Source organism: Talpa europaea (genome assembly GCF_964194135.1).
Source record: "Talpa europaea genome assembly, chromosome: 12".
NCBI lineage: Eukaryota > Metazoa > Chordata > Mammalia > Eulipotyphla > Talpidae > Talpa > Talpa europaea.
In genome coordinates, this window is record NC_140079.1 from 14,980,913 (window position 1) to 15,005,798 (window position 24,886).

Sequence of the window (24,886 nt, forward strand, 5' to 3'; positions counted from 1 at the left end):
TATTAGTCATTCTACCCAGCTTGGACACAATGGGAATTGGGATGAAAATTTTTCTTTTATTTCTGCTATAAATCCATAGCTGTCATTCAATTAATACTTCAGGCTAGAATATACAGGGAAGGAATTTAATAATCCAAGATAGTTATCCTCATTCTTTTCTGCACATCAGAAGCATTTATGAGACTTAAAAAAAAAAAAAAAACAAAAAACCACAAATGCCTAGCTCTTACATCAGACATCAAATTCAAAATCTATAGGGGCAGGACTTAGATAAATATATGTACATATTCCTAAACATTTGTTAACTGATTTCAAAGTGCTGAGAACCATATTCTAGGACAGTAGTTCTCAAAGTGTAGTCCCCTAACAAGCAACATTAGCACCATCTGAAAATTTGTTTAAAATCTAGGCCTTATCCCAGACCTACTGAATCAGAAAAATCCAGCACACAAAATCCAGCAATCTGATTTTTAACAGGGCTTCCATGTGATTGTGGTACGTACTCAAATTTATAAACCATGGCGGGGAAGGTCCAGCACAAAGTTGTAAGGTTAGACAAAGGAGAAAGAGGCAACTCTAACTCTACAGCAGTATGAAAATGTTTCTACATCTAGTATCGCTCTGAATCTTTAAGGCTGTTAACTGATCCACAGATGCTATTTTCTTTCACAGTGACTAAGCAGAAAGAGAAATAAGAACTTTAAACCACAGCAAAGAGAATATAAAAAAAGTTGACAATAAGTTCTCTTTATAACAAAACAATAGATGACTTATTTAAAAACATCTCAACTGTTGAAAAATCTGAGCTAAAAAATAGTTAATTTTTACTATTTTATTCCCTTGGAAACTAGAGTCATTGGCTATGGAATAGCTATATTGACTATTGCTTACTATTAAAAACATTTATAAAACGCATCCAAAACACTTAATTTGGATTACAGAGAAAATTCCTGGAGCCTCACAGTTATAAGTAATTTTTCATTTAATATCAAAAAAGGAAAACTTAAAGTCTAAGACATAGGTAAATATAGCTAGAAAGAAAGGCTGATCACACTCAACAGTTAAAGAACCACCACGTGGTATTAGGTCTGCAAGAATGTGAATGCCAAGGGAAAATGTACTATGTTTAAGTAAGGCAGCTCTGAAAATACCTAGGATCAAGAACAGGCATTCTTTTAAGTTTTTAAATTTTTGCTCCCCTACTATATTGCAACTTTATAATGTCCTTATTAATGTGTTAGTAAATGACCAATGTCCTTTAAACATGTATTTTAAAATGGTTTAATGCATTTTATTGTGAATTGTAGTAACCAAAAGATCTTTGGTGAAATATAAAATTACCACTTTTAATCTGACCTGCCAACATTTAGACATACAGTATTACACAGTAATCAGACAAAGTCACACTCACTTGTGATACGTTGGTACGACATCATGGAACAAATGGAAGATATTCCTCACAGAGTAGAAAAGTTGAACAGCGCTAGGAGAAAAAAAGTTCAAATAGAAATACACAAGGATATATTAGAAATAAGAACAAAAAACAATTAAATGCACCATAAGTAAGAGCCATTGGCTAAAACTATAGATGGAGGGAATACATGTGCTTTGGTCACTGCTGCAAATAGTATTAATCTAAATGGAAATATATTCCAAACAGTATTTACTAACTAGACTGTAGTCCTTAAAACCTAAATCCATTAATAATTTAAAGAATAGCAGCATTCAACCCCAAAGCCTCTTTTCCATTTACCAATTTGGGTTGGGCCAGTACCCAGAGTATCCCCTCAGTAACAAATGGAGCTAAGCCTCAAGCAAATGTCACCTACTCACTGACGCATTCTGCAAAGGGCACAGTATCAATAAAGGCATTCACTTGGTTCTTTTAGAATTAGCCTGACTTTCAGCTTTCACCTTTACTCCTTACCCCAATGCAAGATGAATCAACATTTCTAGGATAGATTCTAACCTCATATTTTGCCCTTTAAGTCTGGCCTTAGAATGCCTAAAGATTATTATTAAAAATGCACTAAGGCAAATATAAGGTTTATGTAGCTTACTTCTACATAAGAATACCTTAAACTGTGTACCTTGAACAAGTCACAAGCAATTTCACAAATATTTAGAAAATTAGGTCAGGGCATCCCTATACTCCCAAACACTATTATTACTTGGTTATTATGATACTTAATTATTTTATTTTTGCTGCATATGTTGCTGTTCAAGCTTTAAGAATGTGGAAGTGGGTTTGTTGTACTACATTGTTATGTTTATGTGTGTTCTCTTAAAAACTATTTCTTTTAGTGGAAAATCTGTTCATATACATTCAGTACTCAAAAATATTGCTTGATGTTTTGTGTTCTCAAAAATTTTAGGAAGGAAATATGGCCTTGCATTCCTAATCTCTGATCTGGTATAATTCAGGTGAATGCCATGGAAAGAAATAGTCTCTCCAGTATTTATTTTGCCAAAGAAGTACATACTTCCTTGCACATGTACTTTTTTCCAACTTAGATTTAAAATTAGATGAGCTTGTGAAATAATAATTCATTAAAGTCATGGAAGTATCCTGGTAAACATGTTCTTCCCAGAGCTAAATAAAATAAAGTGATCTGTTTGCATGTGGAGATAAAAACTGTAACTCTGAAAGCCCATCTGAAGATGTAACTGATTAAGCAGTCCTAACTGAATTTTCTTCTCCTATGAAGATGAGATGTAAAAATCTGCTACACTTAGATTCAAACTAAAGAAATTTTTATAAATCTGTTTGACAAACAAGTTGGGATAAACCTGCCACTTTCTACTTACTTTAGAACAGGACTAGGGAGGGTGTTTATTAAACAAAGAGAGAGCTGTACAACATGTGGAAGAATATAAGGTACTTCAACTACAATGTAGATTAGGAGAAATCACTTTGAAAGGATGAAATCTTTGGTATACTGCATTCTTTTCTCCTGCCTTTGGCTACCCAGCAAAATTATTATTGCTTGGAAAATAAATGTTTAAAATATAAATTAGCTAAAGCCAGGTAAAATCAAAGTTAAGCTAAAGGGCTAGATGAGGCCAGAGCACAGTATAACTATTACCACCTCCACCAATAATAATAAACATGTGAGCATTAATCACTTTCCAGATATTATTCTTGCTCCATTCAAGTCAAGAGTAAACAAAAGAATTAAAGAACTTTTCATTAAAAAGTGATTAAAAACTTTGTCCACCCACACACATGCTTCTATTTCTTATTCCTTGTAAAATGAATGTCACTGTAAATATCGTTGTTCTGTTTTTCTAGGAAAAACAAATGAACTAATGGGGTAAGACCCAAAGCATTGCAGCTAATTTTCCTAATATCTACTTTAGATATGCATTTAGTCAAGTTAGTGCATTTTCAGATGAGTTAGAATTCATACCACTGATCACTGCTGGTTGTTGCCTCTAGTAAAGTCTGATAAGCAAGTTCCATTAACTTCTTTACAGATTCACTGATGCGGCATGTTGGCAAAGAAAAGGAATGTTGGTCCAATGTATTTTCAGGTTCTAAATTCATAACTTTGTTATACTGAGTTGTGGACACTTTCTGTACTTCTAGCTTGTTATCTTCATCAGGACTGGGTAAGTCTGGTACAGTTATCTTACAATCAGGAGTAATCTAGGATACAAAAACAAAAAAGACATTGTCATCAGAGTAATTCAAATACAAAAATGTAGTGAGGAATAAGATACTAACTACTTGTATGAAAAACTGTACCTCTACAGAGTAATTAAAAGATTAAACATGTTAGTGTTCTAAAGATGGTTCAATCTTGGGTGAGAGCATATTAAAAATAATCCCCCCCCCCTTTTTTAAAGATTTATTTACTTATGCATATAAGAGCAGGGGCACAGGCCAGAGACGTGAAGGGTGAGAGGATTCACCAGAGACAGAGTGGGGAACAGAACAGGCAGACTGACTGAAGTACACTGCTGAGGGGAGCAGCGGGCAAAACAGGAGAGGTCTGCTATGCCATGTGGTTTCTCCCTGGCAGGCTGGGGATCAAACTGGTGCTGCAGAGGCTTCGGATTGCTTCAAAGTGCAGTGCTTTACACCTTGCGCCACCAGGGAGGCCAGTAATCCCCTTAGTGTGTAATTCTGTCAAGCATTTTTAATCTTACTGGAAATTAACAAAGCTGTGAAATTGGCCCAAGTAAATGATTCCAAGATCATTTTTTTCAGGCTAGTATAATTTTGTGTTCCACTGTCTTTAAACAAATTATTTTCTACCAAGAACATAAGCTGGCTTAGTCAGAGAAATTAATGCATTCAGGCTAGCACATCCTTCCTCAGCAAAAACTTCAAATTCAAACCAAAAAAGGTTTATGCAGAATGAAAATTTCCCAATTTGGTCAATGATAGATGAAAGAACACTAAGCTACAAGTCTAGAAACATCAGTATTTTTGACCCAAATTTTAACAAAATCTAGACATCAATTTTTTTCACTTTAAAAGGGAGAAACTGTACTATAATGATGACATTTCAAACTCTGCTTCTCAAAGTTGCTTTCAGGAGCCTCAGAGAGTTATAACAGGTGTAAGCAGCAGGTTGCCTACACTCCCTATAAGAATAACTGCTTTACACATACTGCACCTGTACAAAAAATTTCTAATAGAAAAAGTTTCAGGGGGAGGGAGAGGCAGAAGGAGGGAGGAAGGAGCACAGGGGACTGTGGTGATGGTGCACTGGTGAATTGGTGGATGAAATTCTAATGGGGACTATACCTGAGGGGGAAAAAAGCAAACATTGTTTAAAAATGAACAATGATGTAAAATATATATATAAATTAATTTAATTTAATTTAAAAAAGGAAAAAGTTTCAAGCCTAATAAGTAATCAGACCCACATTCCTAATCTGCAAAATGTTATAATATATCTACTTCATAGCAGTATTATGGAATATAAATGAGAATTTTAATGTCAAGAATATGACAGCTGAATATATGATTAAGATGAAATGCAGATGAAAAAACATAGAAATGATTAGAAAAATGCTAATGTTTATCTTATAAATAATGGACCCAAATATACAGGACTCCAAAAATGGCTGTAATGAGGGCGAAGGAAGCTAAGATGGAAGAATGCAAGATCTGATACAGTACCTACAAGGTTGTATAAGGTTAAAGTGTAACAACAAAACAAAACTTTAGATCATTTTGGAAAAATTGTGGGTAAAGATATTGTTTTAGTGATAATTTAGATGAAGATCATGAAAGACAAATAAGCTGATAATGATTTTTTTAAAAAAAGAGAGGAGTTTTTTCCCCAAAGTTGAGCAGTTTAGAAGATCTAATTCCAGGGTCTGTATTCCAAGGAAAGAACCATACTAGAATCTAGAGCAGTGGTTCTCAAGCAGAGACAATGTTGTCCTCCAAGAGAGATTTAGCAATGTCTGGAGACCTTTTAGTTACCTTAACTGGGAGAAATGCTACTGGAATCTACTGGGTAGAAGTGAGGAATGCTACCAAACATGGTACAGGAAGTCCCCACAGCAAAGAATTACATGGCCCCAAGTGTCAGTGCACCACTACTGAAAAAAAAACAACCTAGAGGAGACTACATCATTAGGATTTGAGTACCTGGGCAATTTTACAGAATGTGAGAACTAGCTAAGTAGGAAAAGCTATGTTTAGCCAGTCCAATTCCATCACATTACAAAAGAATAAAGTGGGGTCCGACAGTTAAAAGACTTAACCCAGAATAGAGCAATCCAGTAATAATCCTATTTACATCAAGGAGTTATGATAAATTTGAGTGAGATATTTATTTATTAATTTGTTTAGCAAATATTTACTGAGCACTAAGCACACAGTATACAACAGACACTGTCTTGGTGCTGGAGATATAATGGTAAACAAAACAGTCACTGAAACTCCAAAACCTGCCCTCATGGAGCTTATTTTCTAGAAAGGGAGAAATGATAACTAATTCGGACAGAGTGTTGGTTGATGAGATAATTAGAAAAATACACCAAGGAAATGGAACAGGACCTAAGAGATCACAATTTTTAAAAGAGTCATCAGGAAAAAGAGTAAGTCAAGTGAGTGTATGTGGTTAAGAAATGTTTCAAGCAGAGGGAACAAGAGGTTAAAAGGCTCTGCAACCAAGTGGGCCTAGCAAATTCAGAGAACAGCAATAAGGGCAGGATACCTGGAGCAGAGGGACTAAAGACAAATATAATAGAAGACGGAGTCACAGAGGCAATGGGGACAATTACATATAAGGCTTTGGATGCCACCATCTCTAAATGTGAAGGGAAGCCACTGGATTTTGTGCACAAGAGTGACATAACCAAGTGATATCATGTTAAAATGAAAAGACAAGGAAAAAACAACAACAGCACAGTTCTAGGTACTGAAATAGATTTCAGCTGTCTCCACAATCCAAAATTACCTTCAAGTGTGTTAATATCCATGCAGTTCAAATGGCTAATTAAATAGCTTGCTGAAATGAACACAAATAGGAAAATGAGCGATGTCAAAAGAAGGGAAAGAGAGAGGAAGAGCCTAGACACTTCAGTAATAGCAGAAAAATGGCTGAGGCATTTTCTATTAAGGATTACCTTAGTCTTTGCCTTTCTTTAATCTAAGTAAATCTAATTAATCTGACACTTGCAACATATTATTTAATATATGTAAGATACAGAAAATAAAAAATGTATCCGGTTAACTATATTAAGAGTAAATTGTGCTCAGTGCAAATTAGTGTGTTGATTTAGCAGGTAACTTTGTATACCCTATATAGATCACATCCTTTTATGATAGCTTCAAAATTAGTCCCACTATTAGTCTAAGATGGAGTCAACATTTTCACAATAGGATAAAAAAAAATAGGATAAAAAAAAAGTCCAATTATACCTGTAACAAGACTGTTCATTAAAAACTCAAGTTACAAAGTTGAGAAAAATCTACAGGATGACATACCAATTTCAACAACAGTAATCCATTATTTAAATGTAGGATTTTTTTCAATTTATACAATGCTTTCAAGTGTAATGTCTTATTTGGAACTCTTTAACACCCAATTAAGGAGACAGCTATTAAAATCACTTTAAAGATGGTAGAGGAGAGATGTTACACTCACAAAATGCTAAAAAAATATGTAAACCAACAGTACATTAATAAAATTTAATAAAAATAAACAAAGATGAAACAACTGCTATTTAAGAGATTAGTAACTTGCCTCCATGGTTTCAACAACTGTCATGGTCTCTTCTACTCTACCACAAACATCTCAAAAATGTGCTAGTTCCTAAATACAATGTAATACTATAACCTGATACCTTCACAGTATTGTGAATTTCAGAGGTCATTAGGTTTCTAGCTGTCACAATCACATCCTGACACTTCTTGTTAGCAAAATGACAATTGACGTTTCGGGCATATTTTAGCAAATCAGTAGTATCTCCTTTTAAAAATTTCATCTCCTTTAGGGCACTTTCAAATTCTTCAGTGGACTGTATGATCTGAGGAAAAAATATAAGGAAAAAATTATGTGCACACATTCCATTTCAACATTAAAATTTCAAATCCAATGTACAGAAAAGAAAAAAGGATCAACTGGTCATTTAAGTTTAAGAACAGGCATAATTGGGCCTCTCCGGTGGCACAGCAGGTTAAGCACAGAGCTGTGCAGCTGTCCACAGCCTCTGCAGCATGGGTTCAATTCCCGGCCAGCCAGTGAGATACCCGCATGGCATGGCAGACCTCTCCTATCTCGCCCACTGTTCCCCTCAGCAGTATATTTCGGTCCAACAGCCTGTTTTGCCCCCCGCTTTGTCTCTGGTGAACCCTCTCACCCTCCCACACCTCTGGCCTGTACCCCAGTTCTTCTATATTTAAAAAAAAATCGTTAAAAAAAATCCATAATTACTGCATATAAAAATATATGCTTTATTTGCAGCAACATGGATGGCGCTGGAAGGGATCATGCTCAGCGAAATAAGCCAGAAAGAAAAAGAAAAATACCGGATGGTCTCACTCATAGCAGGAATCTAGAAAACTTAAATAAGGGACCAGGAAAATGAATAACTATAAGAAAGTGAAAATCAAAATCAACAAAAATCTATGAACCAGAGACACTTTTAGGGGGGGTGGGTGGTGGGAGGGGAGGGATTGGGGTCAAAATGGAGGGGTTGCAATTGTATGGGGAATATAAAAATAAAATTTATTATTAAAAAAATTAAAAAAAAATAAAAATATATGCTTTATCAGTCCTAAATTCATTAAGAAGAATATCTTCAACAGAAATTTCTGGCTTCACTGACTGGGGTGGAAAGATTTTTAACATAAATGTTTATTTCAGTGTTAAACACAAAAAAGCAGCAAAATAAGTGTGACATAGTAGCTACTATATCTGATACAAGTACCACAATTGCTTTTTAAAGTATCTTAGTAAAGAAAATACATTTAATAAGAAAGTATACATCTCCAAACAAAAGCTACTCTTATTAAGAATTTTCTTAAAGATGTAGCAAAAGAACAAAGGATTTCCAAGGAAAATCAAAAGATACCAAGAGGAACTTATAGTCTCTTAAAACCTGTGATATTTCTGTTCTTACCTCTTCATACTGCTGTAACTTGCTGCTATTTGTTGGGATAGAATAAACCAAACAGTTTTTAATGAGGCACTCAGACAAGTCCTCCCAGATCATGTCACCAAGCATCTCAGCCAAAGTGATCTTAGGTGTTTTTTCATTTTCTAGGTCATTATTAAGAGGTAAATCTGAATTCAAAAGAAAAAATTTTAAACAAGAAACCATTCATGTTATGGATATATTCTTAAGTTCCCTAGTTGTCTAGAATTCTTTAATTTTTAAGATGATAAGGAAAACAACACAGATCATTCTACAGCTACCTCAACTGACTGCATGGGGTAAAACAAGACATACAATTATTATTTTATTTTCACTGCTCAAAAGAGCTGACTGCATTGTATTACTGCCTGTACTCTGTAACAATAAGATATTACACCAGGGGCCTCCCCGGTGGCGCAGCGGTTGAGCGCTGGGTTGCGAGGCTGCCCGCGGCCTCTGCGGCGCAGGTTCGATCCCTGGCTGCTCCCCGGCCACCGGAGGAGGGTCCCACATGGTGCGCAGACCTCTCCTGCCGCCCGCTGCTCCCCTCAGCAGTGTACTTCGGTCCTTCTGCCTGCTCTGCTCCCCGCTCTGGCTCTGGTGAATTCTCTCACCCTCCCGCGCTTCTGACTGTACCCAGTGCATGTATAAACCAAACAAACAAACAAATAAAAAAAAAAAACCAGCAAACAAATAAATAAAGCATGCCTCTATTAAAAAAAAAAAAAAAGATATTACACCAACTACATTAAAATAATCTACTGCTATCTACTGATCCTCTTCTATGACAAGCATTCAGAAGTTCTGCATACCAACCTGAAACTAGGTTACAATAAAATCTCAGTTCATTAATATTGAATAAACATACTTTTTCATCTCTGCATAATATCTGAGTATTCTAAGTAAAATATCAATAAACACCTTACATTACAGAGTAATATCTAGCCTACCAAACAGAATTCTTAAATATTTATTCTATAGTATATCTTCTAGTATGTGTTTTTATAACACATTTTGAGGGAGTTATATTTAGAATAAACTATTAATTAAATAATAAGTATGAAAAAGTTACTATAAAAGAGATTAGCTATTTTGAACCTGTTTCTAATTCACCAAAGAAGAACTTAGGGGTTAAGAATCTTAGAGTAATCATATTATCTCATAGACTTGAACCTTGAGATTCCTTACAATGTTTTAGTCTAGGATTGCACTGTCCAATAGAGTAACCACAAGCCACATTTTGCTACTGAGAACTTGCAATGTGGCTAAATGTGATAAAGGAATACATTTTCTAAATTTATAACTAACTTAAATTTAAACTGAAACCAAGGAAGTGTGGTTATAAAGGGTAGGCACAAGTGAGTCTTGCAGTGATACAATAGTTCTGTATCTTGATTATGTTGACGGTTACATGCTCTATACATGTGACAAAAGTGCCTGGAACTATCACACACACAAATGACAGCGGGCAAACCTAGTGAAATTTGAACTCTGTGAATTATACCAAAGGCAATTTTCTGGCTTTCATATTGTTCTATAGTTACACATGTTAACAGTGGGGAAAACTGGATGAAGGGTTCTTGGGACTTTGGTACATATTTTCTAATAAATTTAAATAAACAAGTGTGAAATATTTCTGTAAAACACAAGTTTACTTTTTGGGTAAGATTATATTTAATTTTAATCATTGTGCCATGTAAGGTATGCTATATGGTAGTGCTCATGTCAGGCATGTACATCATTTCTAGAGTTTCACACAAACATCACTGATCCATTTGGTGTAAACAGATTCACCTACATGATTTTTTCCCCTATGCACTAATGTACCATCGTAAGCTGTGTATTGCACAAATAACAGATATCTATATAAGCTGCAAAAGTAGTTAAATTGAAATGCTTATTTGATTATATAATTATTTTTCTAGGTTAAAAAAGTTATGACAAATTTTTAAATTTAAAAGAATCAAATGAAGATGCAGAAGCCAGCTGGAGCCCTGGAATAGTAGAGGGAAAAGGGGCTGGAAGAAAATCTGCCACATATTTCACAATGAATGGCAGCTGTAATGTGCTAAAACAGCAAAACAAAAACCTGCCTGTTAGCAGGGAATTTTTTCTTTTTTTAAGGATAATAAAGGGAACAATATGAAGAGACATTTTCAGCAAGTGTATTTGGAATTTGTCAAGCTCTCTCAAAAAGGATTTGGGAAAACTAGTCATCTGAAATGACAAATCCCAATCAAAAAATGTGATTTCAACAGGATCTGAGCTTGTAACTTTGGCCAGCTACAGAATGACTTGGATTCTTGTGCTCACATGCACATGTACACACACACATCATTTTTATGTATCGACAGATGGTAAGAGCAATCATTCGTTACAGAAACTTAGAAAATAATGAGGAAACCATTTTTTAAATGTGAACAAGCCTTAATTAAGTCACTATCGGATATTAGCTATAGTGTACCAATATTTCTCATACTATCAAATGTCAATTGCTTCAACTTCTAAAAAAATCACCAATACTTTTCTTTAGCTTTAGAAAAGACACTGAGTACATTCTGTATAAAAGCACATCTAAATTTTCAAAGAAATAATGTCAGTACACAGTCTAAAAATTTGAATTTGCAATGCAGTATTTTTTAATCTCTTAAGAATTGTATGATTAGACATAGCCAAGTTATGGAAACAACCCAAGTGCCCAAGGACAGATGAATGAATTAAGATGTGATACATATACACAATGGACTACTACTCAGCAATAAAAAAAAAAAAAGATGAATTCTTTCTTGCCATTTGTGATAATGGATAGAACTGGAGGGGATAAGAATGAGAAAAATAAGTCGGAAGGAAAAAGACAAATACCAGATAGCTGCACTTATATGTGGAATAAAGAGAAACAAAACAAAGGGTCAGTCAAAACTAAACCAATAACAAACCCCAAAAATCTATGAGTCAAACTAAGGCTACAAGAGGGGTTGAAGGATGGTGGAGAGCAATGTGTGGAGGGGGCACAATGGACTATGGCAGAGGACTATGGGTACCTTGGTGGTGGGAGTGGCTGCAACATACATTCCAAGAGGTGTGATACTATACCTCTGAATCACATGTAAAACAATACCACCTCAATGAAATGAAATTTTTTTAAAAAACCTAATGACTTGAAAAAAAGTTTTAAAATTTTCTTTTTACCCTTTTCCCTCCAAACTGTGCTAGAAATAAATTTTACATATATTATATGATATGTAAGTATATATATTTTGAAAATTAAGAAATTAACTAAGGTTTAAATGCAGCAAAATTAAAGAACCTCACTTTTCCTTCCATGAAATAAATTTGGAAAACAAAGTGAATGTCATTAGTAAGAAGAATAGGATTATATTGACAAAAAAGAATTTCAGCTTGACATAGAAAATTCATGTTTATCATAACAGTGTTCCAATGCTGTATTAAGCAAAAAGTGCATTGGAACTTTAAAGTTTAAAGTTTAAACTTTAAAGTTTATTGGAACTTTAATAAAGACATTCATGGTATGATACATATTTGTGTTTTTCTGAAACAGAATCTATAAAATGTACCATGAATATAGTTGCTAAAGTGATTCAGGATGTATATCTATATATAAGCAAACACTATAAATTATCACTGTTCATGCATCTACTGAAAGAAATATATGACAATAAATATACATCAAAGAGAACACAGAATTCCTAAATTGTTGTTTGGCTGTCTTCTTCACTGCTAAAGAAGATAATCTCTGGATCAAAAGGAAAGGAAATAGCTGTAACAAAAGCAGTTATTTAGACCTTGTCATGGTCTAAAATGCATACTAGAGATAAGCAGAGCACCTAGCAAAAACAACTGAGTTCTGCTCGGAATAGCCAAGGTACTAATAGTATCTTTTTTATTACAAATAAAACGTGTTGATCAAGTATTAATTTAAATGGAGGAATGTCAAACCAGAAAAAGGTTTCTACCCGAATTTCCCAAAATACCCTGAACTTCAGCCTTCTCTCAGATAACAGCATCATCAATGACTTAGATTATACTAGAAGAAAACAGATATGCATGCAACATGAAATAGAAAGGATAGTAAACACATTGCAAAATTTTCTTAATTAAAATTTAACAAAGATTTTTAGCTCCAAAAAATCAAGTTCAAGATGGGAAAGCAGCAATTTGTGATAAGTATGACAAAGGATTTTCATTAACATTAAACTCATTGACTTAACTGGGGACAACAGCCTTTGACAACATTAAAATAAGCATGAAACTGAGAATGAGGAACATGCAAGTTCCGTATTACTCTGAATCAGTTCAGACTATGCCTGGAAAGATTTGTTCTGTAATATGTTTACAGAAGAACAATGAAGATGAGGGGAACTTAAAATTATGCCATAGAAGAAAAACCCAAGTATGGTTACACTGATGTTAAAATGTATGGGGAAAAGTAATAGCTACTGTAGAGAATCAAGTCTATCAGATGTAACAGGAATTAGATCTGTTCTATATACTCCATACGGTAGAAATAGCATCAATAAAGCAGACATTCCAGGGGAATCTATTTTGAACAAGTTTTTAAAATAATTACCCTAAAGAGTTCATTTAAAAATGGGCATTTGGGAGCCTCCCTGGTGGCGCAGCAGTTGAGCGCTGGGTTGCAAAGCTGCCTGCAGCCTCTGCAGCGCCGGTTCGATCCCCGGCTGCTCCCCGGCCACCAGTGAGGGTCCCACATGGCGCGCAGACCTCTCCTGCCGCCCCCACCTCTCCTGCTGCCCCCTGCTCCCCTCAGCAGTGTACTTCGGTCCTTCTGCCTGCTCTGTTCCCCGCTCTGGCTCTGGTGAATTCTCTCACCCTCCCGCGCTTCTGACTGTACCCAGTGCTTGTATAAATAAAAATAATAATAATAATAATAATAATAATAAATAAATATTAAAAAAAAATGGGCATTTGGGTACTATTATGTAATATATATATAGGAGACATACAAAAATTCCAAAGTACTCAGAATTGCCCAGAGGTAGTATAGACTGCCTCAAAAGGAAGTTCCTCTCACTAAAGATACTAATATTGGTTATATGATCAATTAATAGGAGTGCTACAGAGAAGATTCAAGCATCAAAGACATGTGAATTGAAAAACTTTTCTGGGACCTTCCAATCTTGGGAAACTTTGTTTATAATTTTACTTCTATCTAGTGAAAATAGAAGTGTATTATTTCCCCAAGTGAAGGGGAAAAAAACTACCTTGGACTTTTGCAGCTTATGCAAGTCTTAAGATTGTTTTCTCCTCTGCTGTCAAAACTAGAAAAATTTTTGCTTTACATATAAATTATTTATGTCAAGAGAACTACACACCTACCAGGGATACATACAAATAAAAGCAGCATTACTTTCTCATTTTCTCACAGCAAGAATGTTTGATTTGACTACTTAATAAAGAAAAGAAAAAGGAAGGTAAGTCAAATAGACCAAAAAAAGAAAGATAGATACACATATAGATGATAGACAGAAAAAACTTTATTTTTAATAGCATGACAACCAATAAAAAAAAAGATTCAAGTAAAATGGAAAAAGAGAAACTGGTAATTTTAAGTGTGACTACACAAACATCTAACCAAAAGTCTGAGTTGGAGTGTAATTCTTTCCTATGTTAATCCTAGTTTGCTTGCATCAGGTTAATGGGGATTTTCCCATTGAAGTGTGTAAAAGTCTCAAAATGTGATGTGACTTGAAGTCGAGCAAGAGATGGGGATCCTGGAATGTGAGTGAATATTACAAATCCTGAACCTGGGGTACCCACTAATGACCGTACCTGTTAACATATAACAGAAAGGGAAGCAAAATAGAGCAAGAAACAGAAAGGCAACTATGGTGCTACTATGGTGTATCACAGTCCCCTCACTCACACTGTGGGGGTTTTTACCACCCGTAAAATAAGATTTACTTTAAAATAAAAAAACACGGACTTTTCCAAAATATAAAAGCACTGCCTTGAGGATACATACCTAGAAGTTGCTTCTGTAGCACTTCCAGTACCAGTCTTATCTTTGAAAAAACTTCAGATGGTGGTGGATGTTCTAAGTCAGTCATCACAGATTCAAAATGAATGGTAATGATGTTGGGCTGAGTTTCTATCACAGCATAAAGGGATGGGCAAGAGGTCAGAGGCCTAAGGATATACTTCAGCAGCATTTGACCTGAAAAAAATCACAAAAACACTCATCAAAATCCAACACAAGAAACTTAAAAGCGTATCAAAAAAGGGAAAAAGATCTCTCACCCTAACAACAAAAACAGATATACCATGACATTGCACATCACCCATTATATGCTATGCTTTCCCACCAAAGTTGCACAGACCTTGTCTGCAAATTTTTATTTAAATAATTCAAAAAATCAAATAAAATAGCAGCAGCCAGTTTAAAAGGAGAGAAAATAATTCAAGACCATAATAAAAAGGGTTATACTTATCACAATTCCATTTGATGAGACATGATGTCAAAACCTATGATCCATCACTGACAGCATCCAGAGAATATTTTATAATTGCTTCTGGATTAAACACTGGACCTTCTGAGACTTTATGTAAATGAAACAAGTAGTAGGCCTTACCAAATGATTTAAGCTTGGTATGTAGCTCCCCAAGAATAGAAAATGCCAAAAGAACAGAACTAATTGGAGGCACAGGAGTCTTCTCTTCTTTTTGAGATTGCTCCGTACATAAATGAAGTTCTGTTTGTAGGCAAGATTCCAAGTTGTTGGTATCTAAGCAAAAGGGGAAAAATATCAGCTCTCAGCAACACAAGGTGTTCTAACTTCTATTCTTCATAGCCCAGTCCCTATTGAGATTCCTAAATATGTGGCTTTATTACAATATACTTCCAGTGAGCCTAAATACTAATTATTACATACATGTCCCTTGGCATCACTTTAAAATGGAAAGGCTTTTTTCCTTATCTTCAAAGAATCAAATAAAGTACAAAAGCAAGATAATGCCTAAAATAATGTTTATTAAATATGAACTGAACAACTGAAGAAAGGGAAGGAGAGAAAATTGAGATCCCAGTTGCACTTAAGGCTTCCTCACCAATTAAAGAGAAACTTGCCAATCAAGTTTATCAGGAAGGGTATGTTATATCAAAGAATTAACATACTGGGCCTCATTGGTGGCACAAGGGATTAAGCACCGCCCTGTGAAGCAATCTACAGCCTCAGCAGCATGAGTTCGATCCCCAGCCGGCCAGGGAGCAACCCACATGGCACAGCAGACCTCTCCTGTCTCGCCCGCTGCTCCCCTCAGCAGTGTATTTCAGTCAGTCTGCCTGTTCTGCTCCCCACTCTGTCTCTGGTGAATCCTCTCACCCCTGTATCTCCAGCCTATAACCCGGCTCTTGTGTACATAAATAAATGAATCTTCAAAAAATAAATAATTAATTAATACACCCATTATCTTCTCTTTTTTATAATCTAATTGGAAGTAAAAACTAAAATTTTCTTTATTATTTCCTTCAAATACCTACAATACGTACAGGTGTGTGTTGTGTACACATATGCATATATAATGTATTTGGAGGCCAAAATGGTTGTGGGAAAGGTGGGGGGGGGAGTTGTGGGAAAGGTGGGACGTTTTCCCTCAAATAGACTAAACTTTACAACTCAGTGTTAGAAATCACACCACATGTATGGCATGTCTTTACACACATCCTCAGAGGTTATATTTTGTGTAAACAGGATATCAGGTGGGCTCATACTCATAGGTGGGCAGAGGGGCTGAGAACCCAGTAATACAATTCAAAATCAGGATCCTATTTCTTCAACTGGCAAAGCACCCCCTATCTCATGATTTGTCACCATTTTTCTCCAAGGACTGAAAAAAATTGAACCAAACCACTGTCCCATTGGCCACCAATTTTCTGTCCTCAACAAGAGAAAGAGTTAAGAACAGCTTTTTAAAATAAGCTTTCTAGGCAGGATAAAGTGCCAGAATTTGGGCGACCAGAAATGGGTACATGCTACAAAAGAGTGGAAACCGTGTGGTCTGAAATTACTACCACCTCTACCACATGGGCCCACCCACCAGATAGATGTAAGGGAAGTAGGGACACTTTAGGGACTCAGATGAGGTAATCCTAACAAAAATTTTACTTAACATGAGAACTCAATGTCAACTCGGGAGATTAACAAATGAAACCTTCTCATCTATCAATATAAAATTGTTACCATATATACAAAAGCCAAATGAGTTCAGGCAGATGAAGCAAAAATTCTACCACAGGCCAGCAGTACCTTTTGATGGTGGGAACTTCCATACAATCAGTTTCTGCCACTCTTCTCCAAGGTGATAAAGTATGTTCTGTTTCTGTATAGTGAACTCCATGCTGAGAGATTTCAAGATTTTTAAATCAAAGCATTTTCTAGATTTTACTAACTTCAAACATTTTTGTGCCTGGAGGTGGAATGAAATCACTGTTAAACATTCCATCTGAACTCAGGGCAATTAGAATATATTTGTATAAAAACAAAGAATACATGGAACACAAAATTTACCAAACAAGAATAGTATTAATTATTCATGCTTTGAAGAAAGTGTTTAATACCTCTTCTAGATGCTGAGCAGCAGAGACATACTTCTTCTCTGTTAATGCACAATTATACTCTTCAATAGCCGTAGAAAACTGAAAAGATAAGTATAGTTATTAAGTATTTTATTCTACACATCCTATTATTTCAAGTCTGTCTGCTTGGTTTTTTATTCAAACCTGAAAAAATACCATACAGTCAAGGGATACCCACTTAATAATGAGACCATTTGGGAAAAAAACACTTTCTCACCACCAAAACATTGAAAGTAGAGTTGAAGTTACCTCTTGCAGCTGTTTAAGCAAACTTAGGACTACTGAGTCTCTTTCCAACTGGTGCTTCAAGTCTGTAAATTCAGCAGTTGATACATGAAGATCTCTGCGGACCTAATTCACATACCAAAAACAAGTAGTTTTAAGCTATACTGTGCCTAAGAAGTAAAAGACAGCTCACCAATAAGCATTACTGGGTTAATATAATTCATATTGAAATTTAAAAAATGCCAGGATTGGAATAAAAATCACACAATGTAGTAGGAAGAGCTCTTACTTAAGGGGCCTATTTAGTCCAAATCTTTACCCTGTGCAGGAATACCCCTATCCATGAACTTAAATATCCTCACGTAACCATCAATTCTTGAGTTAAGCAGTTACCTTTCATGAGAGTTCATCCACCTGGATTACTGAAGTGAACTCCCATTGCTATGTAGTAACTCATTCTACACCTAAAATTGGACATTTGCTCTGTCAACGACCTATTTTTCCTAAAGAGAGGCTATAGGGAAAAAATCTTAATAAGACAATGTATATGAAAATTGTTTCTAAAATTATAAAGCCTGTTTCCAGACAGGCTTCTCTACGTAATGACAGTATTTCAGCAAACATGAAGTGTTTCTTATGTAAAGAAATACAGCATAAAAGAAATGTAGTAGGCACTCATGCCACGAAGTGGCACAGTACAACATGGTCAAGGATTTTCTGGATGCCCAGGGAAAGTGGTTTTATGACATAAAGTAGAGTGACAAAAGCAAACCAAGTCAATTTCCCAGAGAACAGCAGTTATTAATGTATGCTAGCAACTGAGAAATGCTAGCACCTGAGAAATGCAAGCACTTTAAAGTAGGAGAACAGAGAAAAGGTCAAATGACCCCATTTTAGGCATCATCTGTTTCTATTTATCATGGAAACAAAATACTAAGACAACTGTAAAGTACTATCAAATGCATGATACTACTATAGGCTTTTTTAAGTTTGCCATAAAAAAAAATTGTTTAAACTACAGTCTTACAAAATATTTCTACCTTAAAGTTAGAAGTAATCCTAAAATCATCAAGTTCAACTTAAATTTACCAATAAGGTAACTGAGGTCATGAAGTTTTACAGAACAGAATTGTTTTATGAATCAGGAAGCTAAACTGCCTCCCCAACAAACCTACCCAATATAACAGACTCTTCTTACCTCTCTCTCTATCCTGGATTTCAGCAGGTCAATGTCTTCAGACAGTTTATCCACCTGTGTAACCAGGTCCTGTGCACTCTGCATGCTAGGCAAGAATTCACTATACTTCTTGCTGATCAAACTGCATACTTCACCCTATAACATAAGATGGAAAACCTACAATGAGATGAGCAGAGGACTCTTTTAAAAATATATAGCTTGTCTTCAATAAGGAATCTTCCATGTTAAAAATTCTTGCCAGTTATCCATACCCATTCACTTTCCCGCCAAGTCAATGAATTTCTAAAAAATACATTTCTCCCACCCTTAAGAATCCCATAACATCATTAACGTTCAGAAAGGCAATGAAAACCACATCCCAACAGGGTCTAAGAGTTGTACATATACTGGTAAAGAAAGGGGGAGATAAAAGTTCTCACACTGAAATATGTCAGCTCAGACTATAGCCACTAATTTTAATCATCTATGTACTAGAGAGCAAGAAGATAAATCCATAATGTATATAATTCAATTAAAGAATTTCTATCTTCTTGCTTAGGAAGTCATAGATCTAATCTTAATACCCTAAAATGATGATTTTATTCATCCCCTTTAATTCAAATTAATAAGCAAATAATTGAACACTTAGCACTGAATTATTCAATGCTCTGGAAGATACATGAATAAATTATGCTTGCCAACAAATTCCTCATAGGAAGGAAAGACAGTATATACTTAAGTAACTAAAACACAAAATACAGCTAGCATATAAAATACAGAAACATAATGTCCTCCAGATCTGATGTTCTCCGGTAGCACAACTGAGGGGAAAGTGGGGAAATTTTCATGCAGAAACACTCCATTTGAGATGAAACTTGAAATAGGTAGAAATGGCAACATAAGCAAAATCTGGAAATTAAAAAAAAAAAAAAGTGGGTCTTCTTGGAGTATAAACAGTAATGCTCAATTGGCTAAGATTCAAGCTGGCAAAGGAAATGATTGAAAGGAAAGGCAAGTTAAGACATGAACATTTGGGAACCTTGAGTGTCATGCTACATTAGCTACACTTCCTTCCTTCATATAAAAGCTAATGAAAAATCCTAAATCCATTTTAAAGGAGAGCTGTGACAAGAACATTTAAAATCTAAAAAACCACTTTTGGTTAAAAACAACAACTTCATGCTTTACAGTACAGAGTCAAACTTGCTTCTTTAAATCCAGGTATATACATACAATTTTAAATAAAAGCAGTAAATATGTGGGCAAATACTGGCAAGGTAACAATACCAGTGCAAAGGAAAAACTGAGGCTATGTGGTTTTTGTTTTCTATCAATCTTAAGACAGCAGGGGCTTTGTAACATTTAACATACCCTCAAGGGCTTGAGAAGGAGAGTTTAATAAACATATTGATAGGTTTTAATAACAAAAATTTAGGGAGAAAATTGGCATAATAGTCCCAAAGCTATTATGTTGTTAAATAACAACAATTTAAGTTACTTTTAAAGAGCTAACCAGCTTTATTAAGTGATTAATTCACAACATCCCATGTAAGAAGAGGGTTTCAAAAATCTGTATAAAATGATTTTTTAAAGAAGACTTATTTATACATAGAAGAACTAGGGTGCAGGCCAGAGGAGCAAAAGGTGTGTGTGTGTGTGATAGAGAGGATTCAACAGAGACAGAATGCAGAACAGAACAGGCAGGTCTACTAAAATACACTGCTAAGGGAAAGAGAGACAGGAGGGGTCTGCTGTGCCATATGAGGTTTAGCTCCATGGCCGGGGATAGAACTCAGGCCGTAGTAGTGATAAAGCTGTATAAAATGAGAGGTTTTTATAGACATAGAAGGCAAGATAAAATTAGAGGTGATTATTTCAGGCTTAGGTAACCTACCTATGGAGAATAAAAAGTCTTGTGGCTGATTATCTCACCTTTCTTTGAGAAACGGAAAATTACTTTTTTAGTGCCAACCAGAAAATTCCATACTGATCATTGAAGAATATATTCTTTGGGGGGCAGGCTGACACCACATTTAGATTAACTATAAATGATTAAAAGGTTTAAAAGGTCAAAACCACAATGAGATACTATTTCACACCTGCACATATTAAAAAAATCTCCAACAAGTGTGGAGAGGATGCAGAGAAAGAGGAACCCTACTACGCTGTGTCTCAGAATGTGAACCCTATACAGCCATTATGGAAAGCAATTTGGATTTACCTTAAAAAACTAAAAATGGAAATACTGTATGAACCAGCAATCCCACTCTTGCACATCTATCCACAGAAATGACACCATCGATGCAAAAGGCTACATTATTGCAATGATCATAGCAGCATTATTTACAACAGCTAGGACATGGAAGCTGTCTAAATGCCTATCAACAGACAATTGATCAAGAAGATGTGGTATGTCTATATAATAGAATACAATTATATCCACACTATGGAATACTATTCAGCCATAAAAAAGTTAAAACGCATCCATTTCCAATAAAAAGGAGGAAGTCTGAGAGAACTATGCATGGTAAAGAGATTAATAAAAATAAAAATAAATACTGGGCATTTACACAGTAGACAATTCAATACTGTAAAATATTTTAAAGAACCAGTGGACAACAATAAACAAACACCATGAAGAGTCTGAGGTGGGGGTTGGAGATAGACAGGTAGAGTATAAGGGGGAGAGAGGAATTAAGTTTAGCATCATAGCCCATCAGTAGAAATAAAATGAAAAAAAAAAGGTATTAAGTCTTGATCGACTTAGTACAAGCACCTTGTTTGTTTTAACGATTCCCACCTTTTGATCAAACTCTCAGCTCAAGTGAGACATATGATCAAAATTTCAAGGCATAAGCATCCCTCTCAGAACCTGTTTTGAAGTACTTGAAGTTTGTGTGTTGTTGTTGTTATTGCTGTTTGATGTTCTTTTGTGTGGTATCCATAGATCATAATGTTTTTGCTCTGCCCCTGTGATATTCACAGGTCACAGCTCCAGGCTTACAATCTTTCATCTGATCACTCTCTTCTTTTCTGATGTTCTAGTGTTAGGAAGATCATTTGCTTGGTGGTTAGCAAACACTCCTTTAAAGTGTAAAAGGCTACAACACACCAGGCAGTTTATGACTATAATAAGCAGGATGATTCCTAATGTTTGGAGTACACTTCAGAGCCGTGGTCCCCAACACCTCAACCATCCAAAATCAAATAAGAAAGAGCCCACAAAAGGAGTCACCCTTTAAGCCAAATGGCTTGTTCAGTGATCTTAGGTAAATGAATTCCAACTTCGCCAGAAATGTTAAGCCAAGTGCAGTAGGTGTTGGCCATAGCACAGACTCCTCCTCCCTTGACCTGATAATCAAGGAGTTTCCTATTATCAAAAACAACTTTGATCAGCGAGTCTAAGGATCTTTGTTAGATATAACATTAGCAACAATATAATCAGCAATATCCTTACAATTTAAGGAGAGGTTTCTGACTAAATATTCATTTGTATTTACTCCTAGCCAGAGAAGCACAGATCTATCAAACAAGGTGAATCCTAAATCATGAATGCCTCCTAGTAGGGCCTTCCTAATTCACTGTTGTGTGAATTAGGGGAGAATCAGGAACTGGCTCAGGGTAAAACTATCTACTAATTCAAACTAACCTGACCTGTATTGAAAAACCAATTAGATCAGTAACTCAATGCAGATATCAGAGGTCAGAACCAATAAGCACTTACCCATGGCCCTCAGAAACAGAGAGAAAGACAGTGAACTCAAAAGAGGTTCGCTGGTATCATGCCTGTGTTTCTCGTTCCCAAATGCCATCAGTAATTTACTTGGGATCAGTTGCTGCCACTAAATCTATTAAATAGCAAAAATCCAACCGAGTTAATTTTAAAAATCTAACTGGCTTTACTCAACCATTCATGAGTTGGCAGCATCTCCTCTAGCAAGTAGAAAAGAACTTCAAAAAGCTATACAACATCAGTTTTTAAAAGCAGAAAGAGGACAAGATAAGGGATAAGGCGATTCCTTCAGGTTTAGGTAACCTATCCATGGCAAAAGGAAAAAGGTTTTGTGGTAGATTCTCACCTTCCTTTGGGAAATGGAAAAAAGTTACTTCATTGATGCTGACCAGAAAAGTCAATACTGACTTTTCTGACCTGCTAAGTCTGCATCCTGGGGGAAGTTGAAGCTGCATTTAGGTTCGGTGTTAAATATTAGTGGACTTAGCACAAGCGCCTCCATTTGAGGGCTATTTGTTTTATTTTACTTTGTTTTTAACAACATTCATCAACAAATCCACAAAGACGAGTCGGAGGAGAGAAACACAGATGGGAGAGGGAGCCTGTCTTCATTTCTTTTTTTAAATTTTATTTTACGTATTTTTTTACATCATTTTTCACTTTTGCACATGTATGCATTTTCATCTTGGTTATATTCCCCATACAATTCCCACCCCCCCCCTTTATGACCCTACTCCCTCCTCCACCCCTTCCCACGTAGTGTGTCTCTGGTTTATAGTTGCTTGTTGATTTTGATTTTTACTTTCTTTTAATTAGTCATTTTCCTGGCCTCCTTCACATAAAGTTCCCTCCCTAGAAGCTTAGGGGCTTCCAGTCCTGCGGCCCCTGCTCGGCTGGTCTCCTTGGTTGTCCTGCTAATTCCCCCACCGCAACCCTCTCCAAGCACACCCTACTCCCCACCACTCCCAAGTCACTGCCTCTTCCTCCACACAGTCCCGGGTCTCCTCGCCCCCGCAATCCCTGAACCCCGTCCGGGCTCCCCCCCTCGCCCCTACTCGCCCCTACTCGCCCCAGCCCCCCACTGACACCTCTACCCACTCCGCCTTCAGCCCCGCCCCCCAACCCCCACCCCCGTCACACGCCGACCCCGTTCAGCTCTCCAGTCAACAGCTGCTCCCCCCTCACCTTGATCTCCTCCACCTGCCGGGTCAGGCGGCTGATCTGGGTGCCCAGGTCCTCCTTCTCCAGCCTCCCCGAGTGTGCCAAAACTTCCGTCACGAACGAGGCCATCGTGACCACCGGGACCAAAGCTGACAGTCGCTCTCTAAAAGCCAGCGCGGCAGCTTCACTCCCGCCGGCGGCCTTGGCGCCTGGCCTGCCGGGAAATGGAGTCTCGCGGGTCCCAGATCACAGCCGCGAAAACGCGGGCTGAACTACAATTCCCAGCAGACAGAGCGATGATCTTGGCGTACAATTTCTACGGTGTCCGGTAGGTGGCAAACTATGTGGGACGCGTTTTCCTCTGTTGATTTTTTTTTTTTTTCTTTTGAAATGGCTTGTCTTTTCCCGCCCGTTTTTTTACTGGAAGGAATGAGAAGTTGTTATTTAATAACCGGTCTTCACTGATTCTCGCTCAACTTCAAAACACTTATCTATAAAAATTTATCCAGCCAGGGCCCTCCCTGGTGGCAGGAGGTTGAGCGCCTCGCTGTGAAGCTGTCCACAGCCTCGGCAGCGCGGGTTCGATTCCCGGCCGGCCAGGAAGCTACCCACATGGCGCACAGACCTCTCCTGCCGCGCCCGCTGCTCCTCTCAGCAGTGTATTTCGTCAGTCTGCCTGTTCTGTTCCCTGCTCTGTCTCCGGTGAATCCTTTCACCCTCTTGCGCTTCTGGCCTGTACCCCGGTTCTGGTATAAATAAATAAATCTTTAAAAAAAAAAAAAAAGAAAATTTATCTAGCCGGAAGACCAGACGGACCCACTCGATCTTTATTGGTTAAATAATCATTCTCATTGGCACACAGTGGCCATCAGACTATAATGAATGGTGCCCTCTGAAGTTGTGCAATAAAGTGGTGTCACCTCATAAAAAAGCTATTATTGCATTCCTTTTATATTGTGTAGTTTACATTACATCTATGTATGTTTATTACAAACGATATGTGTATAACTACATAATCTATGTAAGACATATGTTTACACTTTTTATAGTATTACTTAGGCATAAATGATATTAGTACTGCCTGGACTAGATCAATATACTTTGCACTTTATATCAGATATTACAAATCAATTTTATGGAAAACTTTTTAAAATTAAGTTTTATTATTTAAATAAATTACATATTTATGATTCCTTTCTAAAAATAACTATCAGGTACATAGAGGTAATGGATGAAAACCAAAGGAGTGGTGGGCCCATACTATTTATTCTCTTTCCCTATGTTTTTCCATTTTTCTGCAATAAACATATAGTGCTTTCATTAAAATGTTTCTTTAATTTTTTTAAAGTAATCTTGTAAGCGTGGAGCC

At 36.4% G+C, this 24,886-nt stretch overlaps 1 protein-coding gene across 1 annotated transcript in view; it reads right to left on the minus strand.

Moving 5' to 3' along the window:
* Positions 1 to 23,646, minus strand: part of ZW10 (zw10 kinetochore protein) — a gene marked incomplete at both ends in the record, with an annotated part of 29,859 nt that extends 6,213 nt beyond the window's left edge. The window contains 11 exons of the mRNA XM_084248964.1: positions 1,412 to 1,483; positions 3,411 to 3,649; positions 7,315 to 7,497; positions 8,593 to 8,756; positions 14,612 to 14,803; positions 15,219 to 15,371; positions 16,893 to 17,052; positions 17,204 to 17,281; positions 17,471 to 17,572; positions 18,645 to 18,779; positions 23,542 to 23,646. Of these exons, the coding sequence (XP_084105090.1) occupies positions 1,412 to 1,483; positions 3,411 to 3,649; positions 7,315 to 7,497; positions 8,593 to 8,756; positions 14,612 to 14,803; positions 15,219 to 15,371; positions 16,893 to 17,052; positions 17,204 to 17,281; positions 17,471 to 17,572; positions 18,645 to 18,779; positions 23,542 to 23,646 (1,583 nt within the window). The remainder of the gene's footprint in view (positions 1 to 1,411; positions 1,484 to 3,410; positions 3,650 to 7,314; positions 7,498 to 8,592; positions 8,757 to 14,611; positions 14,804 to 15,218; positions 15,372 to 16,892; positions 17,053 to 17,203; positions 17,282 to 17,470; positions 17,573 to 18,644; positions 18,780 to 23,541) is intronic.
* Between the last annotated feature and the right edge of the window lie 1,240 nt (positions 23,647 to 24,886).